The sequence below is a fragment of the Siphateles boraxobius genome, unplaced genomic scaffold, assembly GCF_051911475.1.
Source record: "Siphateles boraxobius isolate OS27281-9 unplaced genomic scaffold, OSU_SipBor_1 48, whole genome shotgun sequence".
NCBI classification, from domain to species: Eukaryota; Metazoa; Chordata; class Actinopteri; order Cypriniformes; family Leuciscidae; genus Siphateles; species Siphateles boraxobius.
Genome location: NW_027509119.1, coordinates 8,455,190 through 8,477,288, shown reverse-complemented (window position 1 = coordinate 8,477,288; position 22,099 = coordinate 8,455,190). Strand labels below are relative to the sequence as shown.

General features: G+C 36.0%; 1 protein-coding gene across 5 annotated transcripts in view; it reads right to left on the bottom strand.

The window, feature by feature from the left end:
• Window positions 1-22,099, bottom strand: part of frem1a (Fras1 related extracellular matrix 1a) — a 50,690-nt gene that overhangs the window by 27,444 nt on the left and 1,147 nt on the right. For 3 of the 5 annotated variants that reach the window (XR_013194622.1, XM_077201834.1, XM_077201833.1), the window contains exons 2-19: window positions 15,223-15,659; window positions 13,310-13,404; window positions 12,870-13,183; window positions 11,942-12,138; window positions 11,530-11,853; window positions 10,947-11,055; window positions 9,727-9,858; window positions 9,245-9,589; window positions 7,676-7,818; window positions 7,338-7,534; window positions 7,113-7,203; window positions 6,864-7,031; window positions 5,599-5,807; window positions 5,391-5,484; window positions 5,058-5,310; window positions 4,045-4,248; window positions 3,092-3,277; window positions 2,775-2,971 (exon numbers count right to left, since the gene is read on the bottom strand). Coding sequence is in view for 3 of the 5 variants with exons in the window: in XM_077201834.1 (XP_077057949.1) it covers window positions 2,775-2,971; window positions 3,092-3,277; window positions 4,045-4,248; window positions 5,058-5,310; window positions 5,391-5,484; window positions 5,599-5,807; window positions 6,864-7,031; window positions 7,113-7,203; window positions 7,338-7,534; window positions 7,676-7,818; window positions 9,245-9,589; window positions 9,727-9,858; window positions 10,947-11,055; window positions 11,530-11,853; window positions 11,942-12,138; window positions 12,870-13,183; window positions 13,310-13,404; window positions 15,223-15,453 (3,489 nt within the window). In the remaining 2 variants the exon portion in view is untranslated. Of the gene's footprint in view, window positions 1-2,774; window positions 2,972-3,091; window positions 3,278-4,044; window positions 4,249-5,057; window positions 5,311-5,390; window positions 5,485-5,598; window positions 5,808-6,863; window positions 7,032-7,112; window positions 7,204-7,337; window positions 7,535-7,675; window positions 7,819-9,244; window positions 9,590-9,726; window positions 9,859-10,946; window positions 11,056-11,529; window positions 11,854-11,941; window positions 12,139-12,869; window positions 13,184-13,309; window positions 13,405-15,222; window positions 15,660-22,099 lie in introns of those variants that run through there. The other 2 variants (XR_013194623.1, XM_077201835.1) reach the window with 2 other exon arrangements.

Here is a 22,099-nt window from a genome sequence, read left to right as displayed (position 1 = left end):
GAAAAAAAAACAACAACGCAGAGACACACATACGAAACCTTCAGTCATCCATCAACATGATCAAGATTGTCGTACCAGTAACATCACAGACACTCTCGCTTCGCACAAGATAATGATCTTACAGAACAGAGTGGCCTTGGATTCAACGCAAGGAGGAGCCTGCACCATCATCGGACCTGAGTGCTGAACCGGGTTAATGGATCCAACGGAGAACTTGAACAAAATCCAACAAGACATTCTTGATCTTTCAGCAAATTACATCAGATGACTGAAGATAATTCTTCATGGTTCGGAAACTTGATTGGGAAACCCTGGCTGTGGATAAAGGAAATAGCAATTATGTTGTTGTTTGTTCTACTGGCGTACTATCTATGCGTCCACAGTATCAAGTGTTTCATACAACATATGAATCACGTCTCTCACGAGAAAATCACAGTTCCTAACAGAAAAGACTATTACCCGCAGGGACGTCACGGACCCTAAAATTGCATTTTTGTTTCTGTGTCAGCATGCAATTGCAGAAAAGCAAACACAGAACACGCGTTGTGTGCCTGTAACGATCACAAGTTATAAGAATGAACTTTTAAGTTTTTTTAATTTGTATATAATGTGAGAGTTCTCTCAAAGGGGGAAATGTAGTGTTACAAATTTATTAAATGTTTTTAGGTTCCAATACAATAGTATATACACTGAGAAAGTTTAGTAGACTGAATTTAGCATTTGAAGTATAAATGATGATATCAGAATTATCAGTAAGAGATTCATTGCCAGTCCTGATCTCTCTTTTGTAAGTCAAGCAATTCAGGTGTCGGACATTAGCTTTTGTCTGTATGCACTTCCTGGCCATTAAGATGGGTGATACAGTCGGGCAGATTACTGAAACTCTCACCTTTTGTTCTAATGGCTCTCGGAGCCACTGTCCCAGTCGGTGAAGAGTCTGGCTGATTGGATTAGGATATTTACATTTGAATCACCCTGTTATGCTGACGAGATTAGGGCTGTGGAACTTCTGGTAAAGTCCTGATTCCTGAACTTCACATTTACATGCTTTGTTCAGATTGCCTTCCCACTTTTATGTGAATCCCTCCCCCTTTGGAAGGATAAAACACTGTGTTTTTAGATATTGAGTTAGACTTGGGTACGATTTTGGACGAAGCAGACTACAGCAAATAAAGAATCCTGCTTAAAAGATACATCCCCGAGTCTCCTGGTTCTTCACTTCTGAGTTCCTAAACTTTAGAAGAAAAAGTCCACAACACATGTAAAAGGCTTGATTATCGTTTTAAATGGATAGTTCACCCAAAAATGAAAATTCTGTCATTAATTACTCACACTCATGTTTTTCCAAACCCATAAGGAATCTCATCTTCGGAACACAAATTAAGATTTTTTTTTTCATGAAATCTGAGAGCTTTCCATTGACAGGTAAACAACTACCACTTTGACACTTCAAAAAGTCCATAAAGAGATCTTAAAACTAATCCATATGAATTGAGTGGTTTAGTCCACATTTTTTGAAGAGACGCGATTGCTTTATATGATGAACAGATTTAATTTAGGCTTTTATAAACATTCATCAACTCACACATCAGATCTTGTAAACAGAAGCTCAAGCATGTTTGCTTGACATGGGAGGAACCAATGAGGTTCATTCTCATGTTACGCATCACATTTGAGTTTCGGCAAGAAGAAATGAGGTTTTTTCTCGAGCGTCAAGCATGTTCGGTTGAGATTCTGTTTATGTTCGCTGATCAATGTTTATATGTGAATATAAGCCTTAATTAAATCTGTTCATCATATAAAGCGATCGAGTCTCTTCAGGAAATTTGGATAAAAAACGCTCAATTCATATGGATTAGTTTTACGATCTCTTTATGAACTTTTTGAAGCGTCAAATTGGTAGTTGGGTAGCTGTCAATGGAGGGACAGAAATCTCTCAGATTTCATCAAAAAGATCTTAATTTGTGTTCCGAAGATGAACGAAAGTCTTGCGGGTTTGGAACAACATGAGGGTAACTAATCAATGAAGGCATTTTCATTTTTGGTTGAACTATCCATTTAACTGTAATTTGTTATTTGATATTACATTTAAAGTAAATCAATGTTTAGTGTTGAAATAAATCTTCTTCTAATTTCTAATAATTAATGGTGTATAAAGTTACCATAACTTGCATCATACTCCTTTTACTATACTTTACTATACGAACTCATCAAGAATCTCCGTACTCTATACACATCCAGACTCTTGTTCATCACCAAAGCCAATGCAAGTATTCGTTTATCAACTTTAGATACGTCTGTAAGTTTTGACCCCTTTATTAAGGTGATTTCAATTCTCTGATGGTTCTCGTTAGGATGTGGTTAACTGATTTTAAATATTGACATTCTTTGTTCTCGCTTTTATTTTACTTTTCTCTCTCTGTTTAAACAGTATGTGTTGTGCTTAGTTTAGCTGTATGTTCCCGTTAGTTTCATTTATTAAACCTTGTTCTTGTTTGCAGTTCACAAATCAAAGTCACTTAAACATTTGATCTTGCAACATGCTTTTGTTCTGTTAGTACTATATATACAGTAAGAAAGCCTTCTTGGCCAGGAGAATAATTTTTAGTTGATGGAGAATCGAACAGTCTGCTCGGTGGACGAACAGATAAGCCAATTGTAAGGTTAATTCTGCTACAATTAATTCTGAAAGCTAAAACCTGTTAGAATTAATTATACATTTTTCCCAATTTGCTACACAGCTGTGTTATTTACAAGATGATCTTCTGACTGACCGTGATGTTTCTGGCCAGGAAATCTGGAATCTCATCATTGGTCGGACTGATGATGATGTAGAACGGGACTGAAGAGGATTGCTGTTTCCCGTCAGACACGTGCAACATGAGCTGGTCAGTGGTCGGCTCCATCCTCTGGTGTCTAGACTGAACATAGTTAATGTGTCCATTCAACACATCCCTGTAGGTGAAAGAGGCTAAACGAGGAAAAAACAACAATTCAGGCTCCAGTATTACCATAGAATATAACCCAATGCAATGACGCCAATTTTGTCATATTTCAAAACAGTCAAATGCACATAACAGAACTGACTCACTGATACTGATTCCCATGTTGCTCTTTTCAAATCCTGGACTGGGCAGGATGTTCTCTATGTAGCCAAACTTTGGAGGAGCAACCAGGATGAGCTTAAGATCTTCTGGAGCAGAGTCTTGGTCTTCAACTCTCAGATGGGTCATTGTGATTGAGGCTGACCCTCCTTCATTCACAACAAACACCTCTCCTGATGTGAGAAAAAAATGTGTCATAACATGTCAGCAACAAGCAGCAAATGTTACAATATCCCTTGTGCAAAAGAGGTGTGCTTAATGTACTTCAAATGTATTTGTATATACTTGAAATACAAGGCCACTTAAGTGTACTTTCATGACTCTTTCTTTACACGCTTAAGTGTACTTTGTAATAATGTAAAATTTCCAATGTCAAAAGTAATCAAAGTTTTCATTTAAAATACATTTAAAATCAGAATGTATTATAATCTTTTGTAAGTCTTTTACAAGTCCATGCACATGTAATATACTTTAATTATACTAAATTGAAACTTCTTTATACAAATGTGTAATTGCAAATAAATTTAAATACAGGACATGTAAGTTTTAATAGAAGTGACATTAGAGTACCATAAATGCTTGTCAGTACATTCAGCAGCACACTTTAACCATATTTTGAAGACAATAGAAGAAATTATGAAATTGCATATAAAGATGTACTTACTTAAATGGGTCCAAAAACACTCATTAGTTAAACTAACTGGATTTAATATAAATTTAAACTAATACATTTTCATTTAATTGCAATTAACATGCTATTAACTGAAAACATTACATTCAGTTCACACTTAAGTTTAAAGAATATTGTTTTTATAAGAAGTACTCTCTTTAAAAGTATGCTAACGTGTAATTCCTTTTCACAAGGGATACGAATGCTATAGTACATTGCATGCACGAATGCATGTTATAATAACATCAGAAAGAAAAGTGTTCCCATTACCAACAGCAATAGAGGGTGGTTGGTTGTTCACAGGATAAACGGTGATATTAAGGTCATAGACAGGCAGGGAATTCTGTATTTCAGGTGTTTGTGCACTGAATATAGTGGCTTTGTCACTGCAACAGGAAGGAAGTAGCCCTGACTCTCCATCAGAGATCACAAACGTGACAATGTCATGACGCGGCTGAAGCCCAATCTCGTGTCCTTTGGAATAAAATTTATATAAATTTGTTACTTCACAGGTTTATAATCATATTTAACAAACAATATCAAATGCATTTACATACCTTTGCAAAAAAGAAATGCACATTGATTGTGCACTTGTAGTGTACTTCCAATCTTAAAAGTAATTTAAAAAAAAACTGTACTTGCAGATAATATAATATTAATTAAATAAAAGGTCACTAAATTGTACTTAAAGAAAGTAGACTTTCATGACTGATTCTTAATCTTAACACACTTAAGTACATTTTTAAATAGTGCACTTTGTAATAATATCAAATTAAATGTTTGTTTGTTTGTTTTTTGTTATTCATTATTACATTTAAAGTTGCTATATTTTAAATGTACTAAATTGCAACTTCACCATTGCAATTACAATGCAATTACAAATTTTACTGATCGACATTAAAATATACCATTATAAAGTTTACCATAAATGCTTGTCAGTAAATTCAGCAGTACACTTTAACTATATTTCAAAGACAACAGAAATAATTAAGAAATTGCATATAAAGACATCCTTAAGTCATACTTAAGTGGGTCAAAAAAGCACCTTGAAGTTTGCTAATTGCATTTAATAAAAAAAATTAACTATAATAGATTATAAGTCTGCAAACATTACATTCAATTTGCCCTAGTTTATTCTTCTTTGATTAAGAACTCTTTTTGAAAGTATGCTGAAGTGTACTTTTTCACAAGGGTAGGTCTAAACATGGTTGGATATTAAGTTCAACTACAGAAAGTGAAAAATAAAACGTGAAAGAAATACATTACTACTTTTCTTATATTACCTGTGTGTCTATAGGAAATGAAGCCAGCAGTTATATCGGCTTGAATGAAGCGGTCCACCACGATGTCATTTCTTTGAACTACCCCATGATATGGTTGTCGGGCGATCATATACATCAATGTGCTATCATCACTGTCAGGATCTGTGGCACAGATGTACTCAATGGTGATGACCACTTCCTGTCCCTCTGCACAGGCTAAAATGGGTTTCAAACCTGGGACTAGCACTGGCGCCTCATCATTGACTGGCGTCACCTGTCAAACATGCATTTGTTAGATATCTTCAAGTGTTTCATTTGTGGTAAAAAAGTAATTGCAAGATAAATCTCCATTACCTTGACATGTAGTACAAAGTCAGCAATATTTATCCCATCCGTGGCAATGAATTTAATAACATCATGTTCTGTCTCAGAGCTGTCATGGCGATATCTGTCGAGACAAAATAGTCAAAACTAAAGATAATGAAGAATGAACCCGCAAGGTCAAATACTACTTAAAGTGTTTACGATGAACCCAAACAAACTATGATGAACCACATCTGACCTAACTTTTAGGCTTTTCAGATCCCTGACTGTGAAAGTCTGGCCTGGACTCATAGGTGTGCCATCCAGGTAAACACTTCCATGCTGAGGTTTCGTCTTCAGCTCGACGTGCAGAGAGTCCTCGAGCGAGTCCTGGTCCTTCAGACGCATGTGTTCTTCACTCACCCAGCTCTCTCCCCCCTCATCCACCGTCAGCTGTCTCACATGTACCTAACGACAAGAAGAAACACATCCTAGCACTCAACTATCACTTGTGTTTGTATACTTCTGATATCTATGATTAATAAAGTGTTACCATTTATAAAATGGTTTAGAAGAATAATGTGATAAAAGGTGTAGCATTAGCAGCATGCTAACTGTAAAATCAGCTGCCAACTTGAGCAAGCACAAAAAAACAAAAAATAACAAATAAAAATTAATTATTTTATCAATTAACTATATCAAATTATTTTAAAAAGGTGATAACAACGTGTAGCATTAGGACCATGCTAAATATTGATTGTACAATATCTTAATAACTTGAAAAATGATGATTTCTTATAAAATTATGCAAAATATAATAAACAAAATTATAAAATGGTGATAACACAAAGTATAGCATTAGGACTTTGCTAATCTAGGCAGTAAAATCAGCTACTTGAACAAGCTCAAAATAATAATTACTTATTAAATTATATTAAATATAATGCATAAAATTATAATAAAATAAACAATATAGTGAATACATCCCTTATGGAAAAAAGTACACTTGAGTGCATTGAATGTGCACATTTAGTTGTCATGTTGTGGCTGTGGAAATCCCACAACGATGTTGAAGTAGTATCCAACACAGTCTTCATTAATAATAATTAACCAAAACAAGCACGCAGGAGAGCACAGGGGTAATACTAGAAGAAAAACAAACTACACTATGTGTAAATGAGAACTGACAAAGAACAACTGAAAAATATGTCTATAAATACAGGGGTAGAAAAAGCCAACCAAACTAGACACAGCCTAAACTAATGGGTAACTATAAAAACAAACGAGAACATAATGCGTAACCAAGGAAACCGAAAATAACATTGAGAGCAGTCCACTCAAACATGTCAGTCTCTTTCCAGCTCTACCTAAATCTATATCTCAATCTCTTTTTTGGCCATTTTACATTGAAAATTAGATTACTTTTACTTAGAGCAGAAAAGTAAAAGCACAACTCTACTCAATAAGTCCCACTAGAAAGTACTATAATTATTATCTGTTCTGGATTGGGTAGATGAGGGCTACCTCTGGTGCCAGGTTATCCACTGGCAGAATTGTTATGTTGAAGCAGATTCCAGCGGTCATGCTGCCTTGCTGGTTGGTCACCGACATGATAAACTGGATGTGCTGGGGGTAGGGTCCAATGTCCAGGATGGGAGGCATGTAAGCAACTTTCATGTAGTTGACTGCATTCTATAAAGAGAGGATCATTTACAGTTTCCATTGCTTATTGGGATTTAAATTATATATCTAACCCCAGTTCAAAGTATTTACCTGAGTGAAAAGTCTCAGCATCGGGGCATTTGGGTCCTTTTTAAATGTTGGGATGCTATCAACCAGAAACAACCTTCCTGCGTCAGACCCTCTGTAAATCAAAAATTACAAAGCATTAACATCATTCTGAATTCCTTCAGCACACACATGTTGAGTTATATGCTGCAGGTTTGAAATGAACATGTCCTGCTTTGGACCTCATAGGCTTCTAGTTTAATTTTGTACCCATAGGTGGTGCTGTAGAAAGGTGGGGTGGTTACGGTGTATGTGAGCTCACTATCTGGTGACTCCAAGTCAACAAAGTGCAGCTGTTGCTTGGTCAAGTAGGTGACATCAGTCTCATTGACAACCAAGTGCCTGGTGACACCCGGTGCCTCTTGTGGAGGCTGATCAGGGACTGGCTGGATTTGAATCACAATGACCTGCAAAGATTACCTGGTTAGTGAACAACATGTGAACTCTGAGGAAAGTCAGATTAGAGGAAACAACAAAAAGATGCTAAAACCTTCAGTATAACATACTATTTGACCAAAGAAGGGATGTTTAGGAAATCTGGAACTTACCTGAGGCTCTGAAAGATTAGGAGGGTCATGAAAATCAGAGAGCACCACCTCAAAAGAGTCATCAAACACCTCACTGCCTGAGTGCCGATAGTAGATGATGGAATGGAAGAGGTCCTTCTGAAGAAAACGGATAACAGGGTATCCTGAAGAAAGAAAAAAAACTTTTTGCGGTGGTATTTAAAGGAAGCCTGAGGACAGTCAGTTCCCCAAGAATGAATTCGATTTTTTTCATGTTCTAAAGAAAATGTGAATGCTGTTTGTTGGGGGTTGTGGGTGCTTTGCTAGTTAATTGCTATGGTGTTACTAGGCGGTTTCTATAGAGTTATATATGGCTTATAGGGCGTTGCTACAATATGTGGTTGCTAGGGAGTTTTCGGTGGTTTCTAGGATGTGTGTTATGATATTATGGGATGGTTAGTGGGGTGTTACTACGCGGTAGCTAGGGTGTTCTAGGTGGTTACTAGTGAGTTGCTAGTTGGTTTAAAGGGTGCTATGATTGGCATCTAAGGCAGTTGCTAAACTGGTTACCTGGGGCCTCATTTATAAACGTTGCGTACACACAAAAGAAGGCGTACGCCGCTCTCTACGCAATAATTGGTATTAATAAAAAGCAAACTTGACGGGAAAATGTGCTGTCCTTCACGCAAACTCTGACCCAGGCGTATGCACAAAAACGGGTGAAATGAGAAATGGCGACACCGTCGGCAGATGGAAGAAACACGTGAAAGTGTGTGAAACTGTAGACCGTTGTGTAAAAGAAATGGCAATACTCCCTCTCATAAATAACATGAAGACTTCACAAAGCAAGTCTTACAATTAACAGCCTACATGAACACCCATTTGAGCGATCTGCAGTGTAAAACAAAATCAAACGAAGATTACAACAGAAATGCAAATTAACACATATTTTGCACAAATAAAAGTGAAATATCTTCTGCAATAATATTGGCATGTTATGCAATTCATCCTCATAACACATCTATAGCTTGTCAGATGCAATCAAATGGATGGTAATAAAATGCCATGATGCCATCACAATGCGTAATAACGCACATGACGTGATGCCCACACTGTGCCCTCCAAACAACATTTTACTCCTCTTTTCCACCTCGCCAACGATAATTTCTACTTCACATTGAGTGAAGTTACGTTTCTTGGTTTTCCTCTCTGTGTTTGCCATGATTTCGCAATCGATGAATATTAACTTGTGGGCGTTTCACAGACTATTTATGGGCAACTATGGGCGTGACATGAAGCCGCAAAAGCTGCGCTACATTTAAAATTGATTGTGATTTATTAAGGGAAAACTGCGTAGGATGTGCGTGCGCAAGGTTTTATAAATCTGAATATTTCTGTGCGTACGCACATCCTATGTTTCATCCGTACGCCAATTCTGATGCAAATCCTACGCAAAGTTTTATAAATGAGGCCCCTGGGCATAACAAGACAGTGCTAGAGTGTTCTAGGTGGTTAATATATAAAGTGAAATTAATTGATTTGGCTCATACTACTAATCTAAAAACATGCATTTAGAGTAAGTTTTAGTTTTCCTACAACCCTTTTCCTCACCTGTTATCCCAGGACCAGGCATCTTCATGATTTCCCCTGCCTGAGGAGGTCTGGTGATGTTAAACATGATGTAGTCATCACTTGAGTCCATATCACAGGCTTGCAAAATGGATCCTCTCAAAAGACCCGTCTGACCTTCAGAGAGCTCCAGCACCATATTAGTAATGAGGAAGGGTGGACTGTCATCTTTGGGCAGGACGTTGATGGGAAACTTGTGTCTAGTTTGATGTAAGCCATCAGTAATCCGGAAAACTATATAATCTTTAGTAGTGTCACTGTCATCATGATGGTAGTGAACCGCACCATCCTTAATATCCTTCACAGTGAACATGAAACCTTTTCCACCTAACATACAGATAAACATGCAGTGGTAGTGAGAAGATTTTGTGCAAAATGCAAAGATGTGACTAAAATGTGACTCAACTGATATAACAGATTCATATTTCCAGATTGAGGAGTGGGGAAATCATCTGTATGTGTACCTCTAACAGTTAGTCTGCCATGCTGCAAGCCATCCACAGTGATGATCCTCACAGCCTTCAGGTTGTCATTGTCAACAATCTGCAGCTGATCCCATGTGATTGGACGGGATTGACCTTCCAACAGACTGAGACCTATTCATTTGACAGAAATAGGGAGAAACTCATTTGTCTGGCATTCATTAGACATCCTAATCTTTTAGATTATCAGGTACTGTAACTTTCTGAATTTTCCTTCAGGGTTCAATGAATTGTCTGGGTTTGATGATATTTCCTTGGCATTTATTCAACACACTCACTGCGCTTTTGTGTGACCTTTAATAAAGAAAGTTAATTTAATTTCACAAACAGCCCACTACCCTTTACATTCAGTGGGATTTTGGCCAGTAAGACATGTTCTTCTAATCTAACATGTTCCCTTAGTATACTTGAGTGAACATTTAAACTTAAGTGTGAACTGAATGTTTTTGAACACTTAATTGCAATTTCAATAAAAAGTATTGTAGTTTATATTTATATTAAATGCCATTAATGCATTTTTTGACCCACTTAAGTAGGACATATCTTTATATGAAAATTACTTTTGTTGTCTTAATAGCCTGTCTTAAAATTGTCTAAATATTGTTAAAGTGTATCGAATGTACTGACAAAAAACTTTAAATGTCATTTCTATTGAAACTTGCATTTCATGTATTGAAATTCATTTGTAATGATGAAGTTGCAATTTAGAACATTTAAAATATTAATAAAATATTATCTTTAAATGTGATATTGAATAACTCTACAGTTAAAGTTAGAAAATCAAATACTCTACATATGCTTTAGTATGTTAGTCAACACTTCAAAATTAATGTACTTCTTTAAAGCACGAATACGTATTATTAAAAACATAATGATTTAAAAAGTACTTCCAGGTAAAACCTTTAATCTGATATTATATCAAAGTGCACTTTTTAAAAGTCTATTTAAGTGTGTTTTGTTCTTTTCCAAATCTTAAAAAAATAAATCGTACACCCAAAATAACATGTATAACATCAGTTTGAACATCTACATTAGCTTTAAAGCTAAACTTATTTAATTTACATGGAACAAGTCCTATTTTTGGAGGAGTGGCGTCTCCACCTTTCAAATGTTCTGTTCAAGAAAAGATTCTTAAGCAAAGCACTGAGATGAGAACAGAGCAACATGTATATGTCTATTTAAAAATGATGCACAATACAGACCCATGTTCCATGATACTCGTGGTGCATTGGTATCAGCCGTCCTGATTGACACATGCACCATCACAGGCTGGCTTTTCTCAAAGTAGAAATCATGCACCTCAAACTCCACCTAGTAGAAATTAACAATACATAACTACTGCATTATCGAGTTATCGAAAATCATTCTGTTTAACATCAAGTTAATATAGTTCCCCCGCAAAAAAAAAAGTGCTAAATTGTATTGAATATGCACTTGTAGTGAACTTCATAGACTTTCATGACTATGTTTCTTAACAAACTTAAGTACACACGTCAAATTAACAGTTTTAAAGCTTATGTTTTAATAATCTATTGTCGTGCTTCAAAGAAGTACATTAATTTTGATTTGTTGACTAACATACTAAAGCACATGTCCTTACATTATAAGGATTATAATTTTAACTTTAGTGTGTTGTTTGATATTACATTTAAAGTTAATATATTTTATAAATGAATATCTTAACATGCAGCGTCAGAAAACATTACATTCGGTTCACACTTTAAAATATGATATGTAAGTACTCTGTAAAAGTATGCTAAATCGTTTCTTTTCCAGAAGGGTTACCTCATAGTTCCTACGCTGCGTGTGACTGGAGTTTGGAGGCTGGTAGCTGATCAGCATGTCGTTGAGATCCATCCAGGAGAAGGAGGAGATGGGTTTGGTGTGATCAGACAGATGTGTAATGAAGCCCTCATTAGGGGGGTTAGTGATGTTGAAAACCAGCCTCTGTTTGGGCGTCTCATCATCCTCCGCATCCAGAGTTGCAGTGGAGAGAGGAGTCAGAATGAACTGGTCCACCTCTATGATGAACATGGACATAAAAGCAGGCTTGGGCGGCTGGTTGGGCATAGCGTCTTTAATGGTCACCGGGATCCAGGCTTGCTCTGACTGAATGGGAGGTGAGCAGAACTAGTGTTAATAATGTAGTAACAAAAAACTCCTTAATTAAAAAATGCTTTCATTTTAGATTGTACACCTGAATTATGCTTCTGCTACGAGTGTCTATGAGATCCAGTCTAATTGCGATGTAATCTATGTCTGGAGATGGAGGGTCGATGTGTTGGTAACGGATGCCCATCATGAGGAAATCATTGCATGGTACTTTGATGATCTTCAGTAGTTTAAGACCCTTCAGACAGTCGTCACTTTTACAATGAGCTCGAGCTTTATTATCTGCAGGGGGACAGAGAATATGATGTCCCAATATTAAACTACAAAACAGATTAGTAGAAATTCCCCAGATATTATAATGCTCAAATGAAATCAAGGTATATTTTGAAGTATTTTCAAGAACACTTATGGTCAGAAGTTTGGAACAATTCAGCATAATGATTTCTGAGGTATCATGTGACACTGAAGACTGCATCACAGGAATAAATTACATTTTTAAATATATTCAAATTGAAAATTATTGTTTTAAATTGTAATAATATTTCACAATATGAATGTTTTTGCCGTATTTTGGATCAAATAAATGCAGCCTTGGTGAGCCTAAGAGACTTCTTCAAAAACATTTTAAAAAACTTAATTATTCCATAACTTTTGCCCAGTAGTGTATTCTGAAAACCTAAAAATGTTAAATATATAATTAAATAAATAAGGTGATACTATCAGCTGTTCCTGTAAATCGAAAAATTCTTTTATATTCCTCCCAATCCAAAAAACTGTCTGCCAAAAATAGTTTATTGCAGCATATATCTAAATTTTCATTTGTGTATAATTTTATTAAGATCGAAATTTGGGTTAAAAGGTGCCATTAAAGTGAATTATTACCTAATGGAATATTTTAGCAACCTTTAGGTTCCCTTTCACATGAATTTGACCTGATGGAATCATTTTTAAAGCGCATTTGTGAAGTAGGAAAGTAGGAAAACTGGACAAATATTAATATGTTATGATTTTACCCAGCTGTCTTCGAAGAGGAACAAAGCTATCTGGTTCATCTCCTCTCGGTCCCTCTGGTTTCTCCGGTTCCCCGGTGACTAGTTGACCGTGAACAGGTAGATGTGTCTCCAAAGTTGTCATCTGAACTGTGCACTCAATATTATGTCGGTGTTCATAGTGGAAGGACACAACATTACCGTCTAGGATATTGGAGAGGCCATAAAACTCTGGCACCTCGAGACTCTGTGATCCAAACCTAATCACATTACAGTCCGGCTCCATGATTTCAACACTGAGAGAGAACAGCTCACTGTAGGTCTCTGTCTCTGTAAATCTAAACATAAAGAAGTCTTCATGAAATGTCCATATTCTTAAAGACAAAAAGTTTACTATCTGCCTTTTAATACGTCTTCCACAAATATTTCCATATACTGTATTTCTTTTTTTATTTAAAACTTACCTGTACAGACGAAGTTTAACAGTATCCTCTTTTAAAATCGGACATCCATTATGAGTGTATTTTACTTCATCAGCCAAATAGTGACAGTCAAAAACCTATCAAATGAGAAATAGTTAAAGAACAGAAATTAAAGGTGCAGTAAGCAATTTCTGAGAAACGCTGGTGAAATGTGTGGTATCTGTCAGGAGTTATTAAATAATGAAGAACATGGGACAGGAGTACCAAACTTCATCCATCTTTATTACTCTTTCGCTTCTGTTCTCAGGCACATTAGGCTACGTCAATACACAACACTCTCTAAAATATCAGTCACAATATATTTCACTCATGAACACAACAGCAGTGGATTGGACCGAGAGCCACAACACTCTTGTAGCCAATCAGCAGCAGGGGGCGTGTCCACTCATGATAGGGGAGGAGAAAGAGAGAGAGAGAGAGAGAGAGAGAGAGAGAGAGAGAGAGAGCAAGAGGGAGATTTGAAGAAGGACTGTAGAAAGAGAGATGGCTGAGAGACATTACACAAGACAACAGGTCAGAGGAATATCACTGGAAAAAGAAGGGTTATGATCAGACAAGAGCTTTAGGACCTGCATTAATATTAGTAAAGCTTCCCAGCGCTGGAGAGACCTGAAGCGGGAAGGCCTGAAAGAGGTTGTTTCTGCTCCATATGTGAGTAACATTGGTTTTGCCGTTTCACAGAACCAACAGGACAGTTTTGAGTGTCGAGCTCGTGTGCTGCTGGTGACTTACAACAAACTCCTGCTTGTATATACTCTTGTGTACTGTATGTTCATTTTGTGTTCCTTAATGTCGTTCGTTAATCATCTTTGCTTTATTTTATTTTGCTTCGCTTTTAAATATCGGCAGTTTTTCTCAGAAATCGCATACTGCGCCTTTAACTTAAATTAGCACCACACAATCCTGATATACCTAATAACCCGTTATGAACTGTTATTGCATTAACAAACCTGAATTACAATCAGAAAAGGAATAAAAAATATTGTTAACTAAAACTTAAACTATTAAAATTCTCAAACAGTGTGTCCAACAATGCCCCATTTTTCAATTGTTTTACTTATTTGAAATAAAGCTGAAATAAAATAAAATACAAATATTAGATGAAAAACTTTGTTTAAGAAAAAAAACTTGCCGTTAAATTGCAGAGCTGAGGCAAACATATCCACATTGCTATGATCAAATGCTTTCTTAACCGCCGCTATCTCATCGCTGTCATTTTTGTTGTGTGTTTATTTTGTTATTTGGAGGAGAGCGAACAGCACATATTTACATATTCATCTAAACATCACTCCCAGCAGCGTGGACGGCGTCGGGATGTTCGTTAACAGCATATTCTTTTTACTACATAGCAAAGAACGAAAAAATAACTTTGCCATAGTTATATAGAGGGGCATTGAATCACGTTCAGTCTTTTTTATGTTACGAGTGCGAGCACGAGCAATAAGTTGCTGGCTGCAGTTCACTTAATGGCCACCGGTGTCACTAAAAGCAATTCTACTTTTAGCAATAAAACTTTAAATTTGCAATTCTAAAAGCAATTCTACTTTTAAAGCAATAAAACTTTTAATTTGACATTATTACATAGTGCATGTTTAAATGTATGTTAAGAAACAGTCGTGCATGTCTACTCTTTAAGTACACTTTTGAGCATTTTTTTCCATATTATATTATCTGCAAATACAGTTTTTATTTTTAAAAATATACATTTAACGTTAATGTACACTACAAGTGAACATTCAAAACAAAATACAATTAAGCACATTTCTTATTCACAAGGGTAGTTCTTCAGATATCAACTGCTCTCAGATGAAAAAGCTTTTGGCATGTTCATCACTGAAAGTTTGTTGGATAATACGAAGAGAGAAATGCATGCAGAAATAATGAACATCGTTTACCTGTGGGGAAAGTGTGCCGACCCGCTGTGTAATGGGCTCGTTCAGCACAACTTCCAGCTTGCAGGCATCCTTGTCTCTGGGTATATGAAACTGCAAGTCCCCCTCCTGCAGAAAGACTGACTGCCCCCTCTTTACTTTAAGACCAAGATTGTTTTTTACCAGAGAGCCCTGAATCTGGTGGAGAAGTCCCAGCATGAGGAAAAGCAAATATGTCCTGTCTATTGCAGTCATTCTCTTCAGTTTGTGTGGATCAGGACCTATGTGTTGAGGGAATGGACAAATCTACAGGAGGAACAGTTGTTTGGTCTTGCTCTGTCCACAGAATGTTATCATACAAAGTCATCTCCACTTTTTCTTGATATTAATCTGAGACAATTAGTTTCAGTTCATGGATCAGTATCCCGCTCTCTCTCCATTCATCATATAAGATGTGATATCTGAAAATAAAACAGACAAAAATATTATTAGACTTTATTACACTTTCACAAAGGTCAAAGGAAATGAACCTAGAGAAGGAATAGGGGGAGCGGAACTACTAGTTTAGTGCAAATATATTATATTATATATATATATATATATATATATATATATATATATATATATATCATTAATGTAATGTAAACAACATCCTTTAATGTATGTGTTTAAATGTGTTTAGTATTTTTTTAAATACTTTTTGTATTACATTAATGACACTAACAAGAATCTTCAGAATAATTGGGACCGCAACAAAAACTTAAATCTGCAAATGCATAAGAACACATTGGTAATGAGTATGCAAATGCACATACAGTATATATATTTTAAATATGTATAATATATTGTTCATAATATTTTATTGTGTTGGTGAAATATGTTCTGCACATGGTCAGGAGTTGTTTTTGTGAGATTCACAAGTAAAGAATGGCAAAAATGGGTAAGAAGATACAACCCTTCAACTGATCCAACAAATAACTGGCAAAAAAAAGGAATTTAGGAATCACATTCTCTTCAGTTTAAGGCTAAAACGTCTCCATCACCTCTTTCTGACATGTTTGTTGAGTGATAGGGGGAAAACTCCTTCCGAGCCCAGTCCGACTCCGGTGAGATGTCAACTTTAAAAAATGACCTATGACCCTAAATGATCCCCAGGCCCTGGAATGGCCAGATTGGAGATTGAGGCTGTCTGATCTGTCAGCACTGAACACGCTGCTAAAGATCCTTAATTCTTCCACCTGCAGTTAAAAGAGCCATTAAAACGCTGGCTCAAGGGAATGATAAATGCTTTCCGCCTTACAGCTTGATTCGGACTCATGCAGTAATGCAGTAAATAATATTATTCAAAATGAACTCCAATCCACCAATACGTACATTCAAAAACCTTTTTACAGACTCCAAGCATACTGAAATAATATTTTTCCCCCGTGGTTCATTAATCAAATTTGTTTTATCAATACAAAATTAATTTAAGACAGATTTTTGGCTCTTCGATTATTTTGCAAGTTACTTCAAAACAAAACAATGAAATACCCAATGGATTTGTACAGTACATTTCTACGAATTTGAGCTCAATGGGTCACATTTGTCAAGTCTAGCAGCAATACATCTGGAATTAGTCCGCCTTTGTTTACTTACTAATGTGTTTTCTTTTAAAGGCCTCTCCTCTTTTCTTCCTGCTGTCTTCCTCCATTGGAAAACCCAATTTTCTAAGATTGTTACACAGCCTCGGGCTAATAGTCTAATCTAGTGTTTCATAGCTTAAAAAACAAGATGGTCAGATCGTAATCAGCCTGTTTTGTTGGAATGGCGTGAAATTTCATAGAGGTAAAAACAGGGTCTACTCAACATAAAGTCTGTGAGAAACAAAGAGAAAACACAGCTCTAAAAAATGACTGGATACAAAACCATGAGCACAAACAACAGAAACGTGTAACTGCCTCTGCTCTGTTTACCATTAGAAAACTTGATTAAGTTTACTGTATGGAATGTGCACTTGTAGTGTCCTTTAAATCTAAAAAGTTTAGAACTGTGCTTAGTACTGCACTGTACTGTAGAAAATATTATATTAATTAAAAGTCCCATATTGTCAAAACTGAAATTTCCTGGCTTTTTTCATGATAACAGAGGTCTAGGGGCTATGGAATTACCATATAGGTTTCAAAACAGTCGATCCAGAGACAAATGCACACAGCCTGCATAAAGTAGCTGTGCCTTTTCACGAGCCGTTGCGACTTCCGTATATTTGATGTCAGAACTACTCAGTCACCAATGGTGGGTCACTCAGAAAACAACAGGCCAATCAGAAGAGAGGCTCTTGAATATTAAGTAGACAGGCCAAAATCGACCTGTTCTTGGCAGAGCTCCTGAGAAAGGAGCTGTTAAAATATATTGACATGGTTTTTGGTACTTATACCGCAAATATATATTCTTAAGGACATCAAAATCTAAAAGAAAACTTCAGAAAGTTGTACAATATGAAGGGAGGGTGGGATCTCATGCTTTCTAAGCTAGCTTGCTAATGCTAGCCGCTCTTAAATTGCCTACCCTACCTTTAACGCCGTCTCTCATGATGCTTTTCAGAATCTTCTGTGTGAATTCATGTGTTTTCAATATTACTTTTAAAGTCACCATGGCATACACAGTTAAAAAGAAATAAAATTTTTCATTAAAAATAAGTAAATTTTAGTTGACAATAAATGCTTGTCATTTGTTAGTAAACTTAGCCATATTTTAAAGACAATGGAAGTAATTATGAAATAACACATAAAGATGTAATTAAGTCCTAAGTTTGTCAAAAAAGCACGTATATTGCATTTAATATACGGTAAATTAAAATTTTTCATTCAAGTGCCCAAAACATTACATTCAGCTAGCACTAAGTGTATATTATTTCATAATTAGTACTCAAATGTAATGTATGCTAAAGTGTACTTCTTTTTCATAAGGGCACTAGATGAATGATCAGACATGACGGAGGTGAAAATCCCACCTTGGGTAGAGTGAGATTTCTTACAGTTAATGTATCTAGTTAGAGGGTTAACAATGTGTCTATTTCTTTTATGAAGCTACTATTTACAGCTAATGCTGTAGTTTAGCTTGCAAATAACAAAAGAACAACAGGATTTAGGTTAACATTTTTCCAGTGATCCAGAAATCCAGAATTTGATGTAAGTTTCATCAATGTTTTTTTTTTTTTACTAGCACAATTGCATTATAAAATGTCAAAAAGAGGGTAACATACCATTTGTAACATGATGTCAGGCAATATTGATAAAAGTTAAACATGTTTTCATCTTGATCTTGTGCGGAACCTTGATGATACCTGGAACCAGATGTGGTAAATTATTCCCTGTCCTGATCCCAAACCCTTCTTTAACTCTCTTCCAGTCCAGATACCTTTAGTTTGGCATTACATCATGCTTTTTATTGAGGGAATTCATTTCATTTAATTTTCATGCTTTTCTTTTCATTCCAGCTCTCTCAGTAGTGGCCTAAAACACAGGAGTCTAAAAATGACTTCAGCTGAAAACGTCTAAAATCTGAGCTAAGAATGACTCTCAAACACATATCAAATCATTTACAGGCTATTTTAGCCCATCTTTTTAAATAAAAAGGCTTCCTTTGTCAGCCACTTCCAGTTATTTTAGGTGTACGTTATCTTGCTTGATATTGCAAACAGTTTTTTGTTATCATATTGTTTTTATCATAATCTTAAACACCCAGGTATAGTTTTACTGTTTACTGCACTTCATATTCTTAGTTATTTACCTATAGTGAATAATGAATCTGAACATTCACAGGAAATTCATTACTTCCACACTGAAGATGAATAGTACACAATCTCTCTTTAAATGCAATACTTTGTTTGAAATATTCACGCTATGGGTTGTGGGCAATATTAGATCTAGACAGTATTAGATTTATAATGTTAGATACAGATAGTATGCAAATTCGAACAAATCGGTTGAGTGAATGATTCTATGACTCATTCGTATTATAAATCAGCTGGAAAACTCACTGAATGAGCATTTTTAACTTTAAATGAATGATTCAATGACTCACTCATAAAGACACTTGTCACTTGTTGCAAAGAAACCTGCAGAAAGAGTCCCTGAAAAATAACAAGCACACACTGACAGTCTGACACTGTTATCACTGATTGCTGTTGCACTGTTATCAGCACTCTTGGAACGCTGCTCAACTAATCAGATTTGAGGACCGGAATGTCTCCAGGATAAAAAGCACACTGACTTTGAACATTTTTAAACTAAGCTTTCACACTGCAGCCCCAGGAAGTCTATAACAGGGAGGATTATGTATTCCCTTCGCAGGTTATTCTCCAAAAAAGGACCAAATTCCTTGTTGTGCTTCGCAAAAATTAGCACTGGAAACTTTTCACATCCCAACCATGCACAGTAATAAAAGTAATTATGAAATTATATATAAAGACGTATTTAAGACCTACTTGTGGGAGTAAAAAACACTAAAGTTAAGGTACTTATGTTTAATGTAATATAATAGTGTTCGAGATTATTACATTCAGTTCGCATGTAGGAATTCTAATAAAGTAAATAATTGAAATAGTACTCTTTTTTACAAGATAACCAACACTAGATTACTAGATTAACTACTTTTTCTTGCAGCAACAAAAAAAAGTTTCTATCCTCTGATTAATGGCTTAAAGTCCCTTATGTGCCTCTGAGTCACTTTCAGACGTTTTTGTGCGCACCACATCAAACAGACAGTACATTCCCAACTCTCTTGCGTGATCTCACAGTTTAGAAACTGTCAACGTTGATGTCAGGGCATGATTCTACACGCTGTACAGTCTGTGATTATATGGTTCACCCCTGTTTGGGATGTTCTCTGTAGGTTTGGAGCAAGTTCAACAGACAAGTGTTGAAGGGATCCTTCATGGGCTCAGGTAAACACAAAATTGTAATGAGGCTTGACTAGGAAAGGCTCCAGCATAAACGCGTTTAAGAGACAAAGACCGATTTGAGAACAAATGAAGGGGAAGTTCAATGAAATGTTTTGAACTCTTATGGTTGACACCTTAACAACCCTACCAGCATTTCCCCAGAACAGCTGCTGGAGTCAGATGTGGAATATGAGATGCAAACATCTCACAAACTATTCAACCAGCCGACAAGCCATGAGTTCGAAAACGGTGCAATGTGTGTACACATTTAACAAACATATATAATTCCAAACAAGTAAGCCATCACTGACAACTCTTGTTTCTTATTACTAAAATGTAATCTTTTTTTTTTTTTTTTTACAGAGCAGGAGTAAAAAATAGTGACATTTAAAACCACAAAAGTTGCAGGCCACTATGCACAACAATCCTACCAGTCACAAGCAATCAGGACTCAATTAAAGCCAGCTGATTGAAATAGCTCAAGTATGTGAATGTTATTATAGCGTTTCACAGAGGTTTATTTGTACTGATTGGATATTACTTTAGTAACTTTAGTAATTTGTTTGTTCATTATGATGAGGCCTGGAGGAATGGGAAGATATTTTTAAGTTTAGCCAAGATTTACGTAGTAATGTTTTGATGTAGATATAGCAGTGATTATGAGGCTCCAGTCAGGAAAGCCCAAGGCATGCTGGGTGGGTGGCCCGGACCCCTCTGCACTCTTTCTAAACTTCTCTCTGCTTCCATTCAAACATGTGGGGGCAGTTTTCCTGTCATCAAAACGTGCCAAGACCAAGTGTGAAAAACAATATGAGCAATGACTAAATGTGCCGTTCAAAAAGGTGCAGAAAATAAAATGACCATGTATCTGTCTTTCAGCTACATAAAGTTATTAAGCAATATAATACTGAGTTAAATAAAGGTTACACAGTGTTACTGGCTTTACTACCTCAACAATGCTACAAAAAACAAAACCATATTTATTCAAAAATGTAACCATCAATCTTCAAATAACATAAATTTACCTGAGAAGCAAAACTGCACAAGTTACTAAGAAAATATGAATTATTAATTGAGAGAATATGTCTTAACTGATATATATATATATTTAGTGGAGAAACCATTTTCACTGCTAATAAATTACACAAACACAATTCCACAAAGTAACACACTGAATTAAAGTGAAATTTGAAAGTAGAAAAACTTAAATTGTATTTTCTAGTAAAACATACAAACTTGTTTTATTTACAACTTCGAATTTTTTAAGGTATTAAGGTATAAACTTTTTCTAGATTTATGCTTCTTTAAGAAAATTACAAATTGGGGAGAGAAAAAAAAACTTGATTCAATATACATTCTGTGAAAAAGCTTTAATATCTCATGTTATTTTGCTTCCTGTGTAATTGTATCTTATTTTAAGGATGTTTCAGTATTTTTACAGGAAAACAACAAAGGGTAACTTGTCCTTCTCAAAAGGTAAGGTAAGGTAAACTATCATTTCCTCCCAATGGTCTTATTAGAGCTACAATTTCTGGGTTACACGGGAGGGAAAGTGTGCGTTCCTCTCTGTAGAAGTGGGCATTCTGTACAGCTGGGACTGGCTGGAGACACCGGCTGGAGCCAGCAGAAATCGGCTGCCTTTCCTCACAGCGCTGTGCACTGCTTCTCATCTCGCTAATGACAGGGTAACGAGCAGCCAACTATTTCCAAAGCAAAGATGAGCAGAGGGAAAGGGGGAGGCCTTCGCTCTCTAAACAGCTTTGGCCCTCATTTGGCAGCATACCAGCATGACCGTTCATAGTGTTTGCAAGTGCCGAAGACTCCCAGATGAAAAAAAAAAAAGGAGTATGGTTATCAGTCGGGGGGGATTGTTATTCTACACTCCTAAAAATAAAAGGTTCTTTATTGGTGTTGGTGGTTTCATGAAGAACCTTTCAAATGCACAAAAGGTCCTTTGGAGCAAAAAAAACCTTTAAA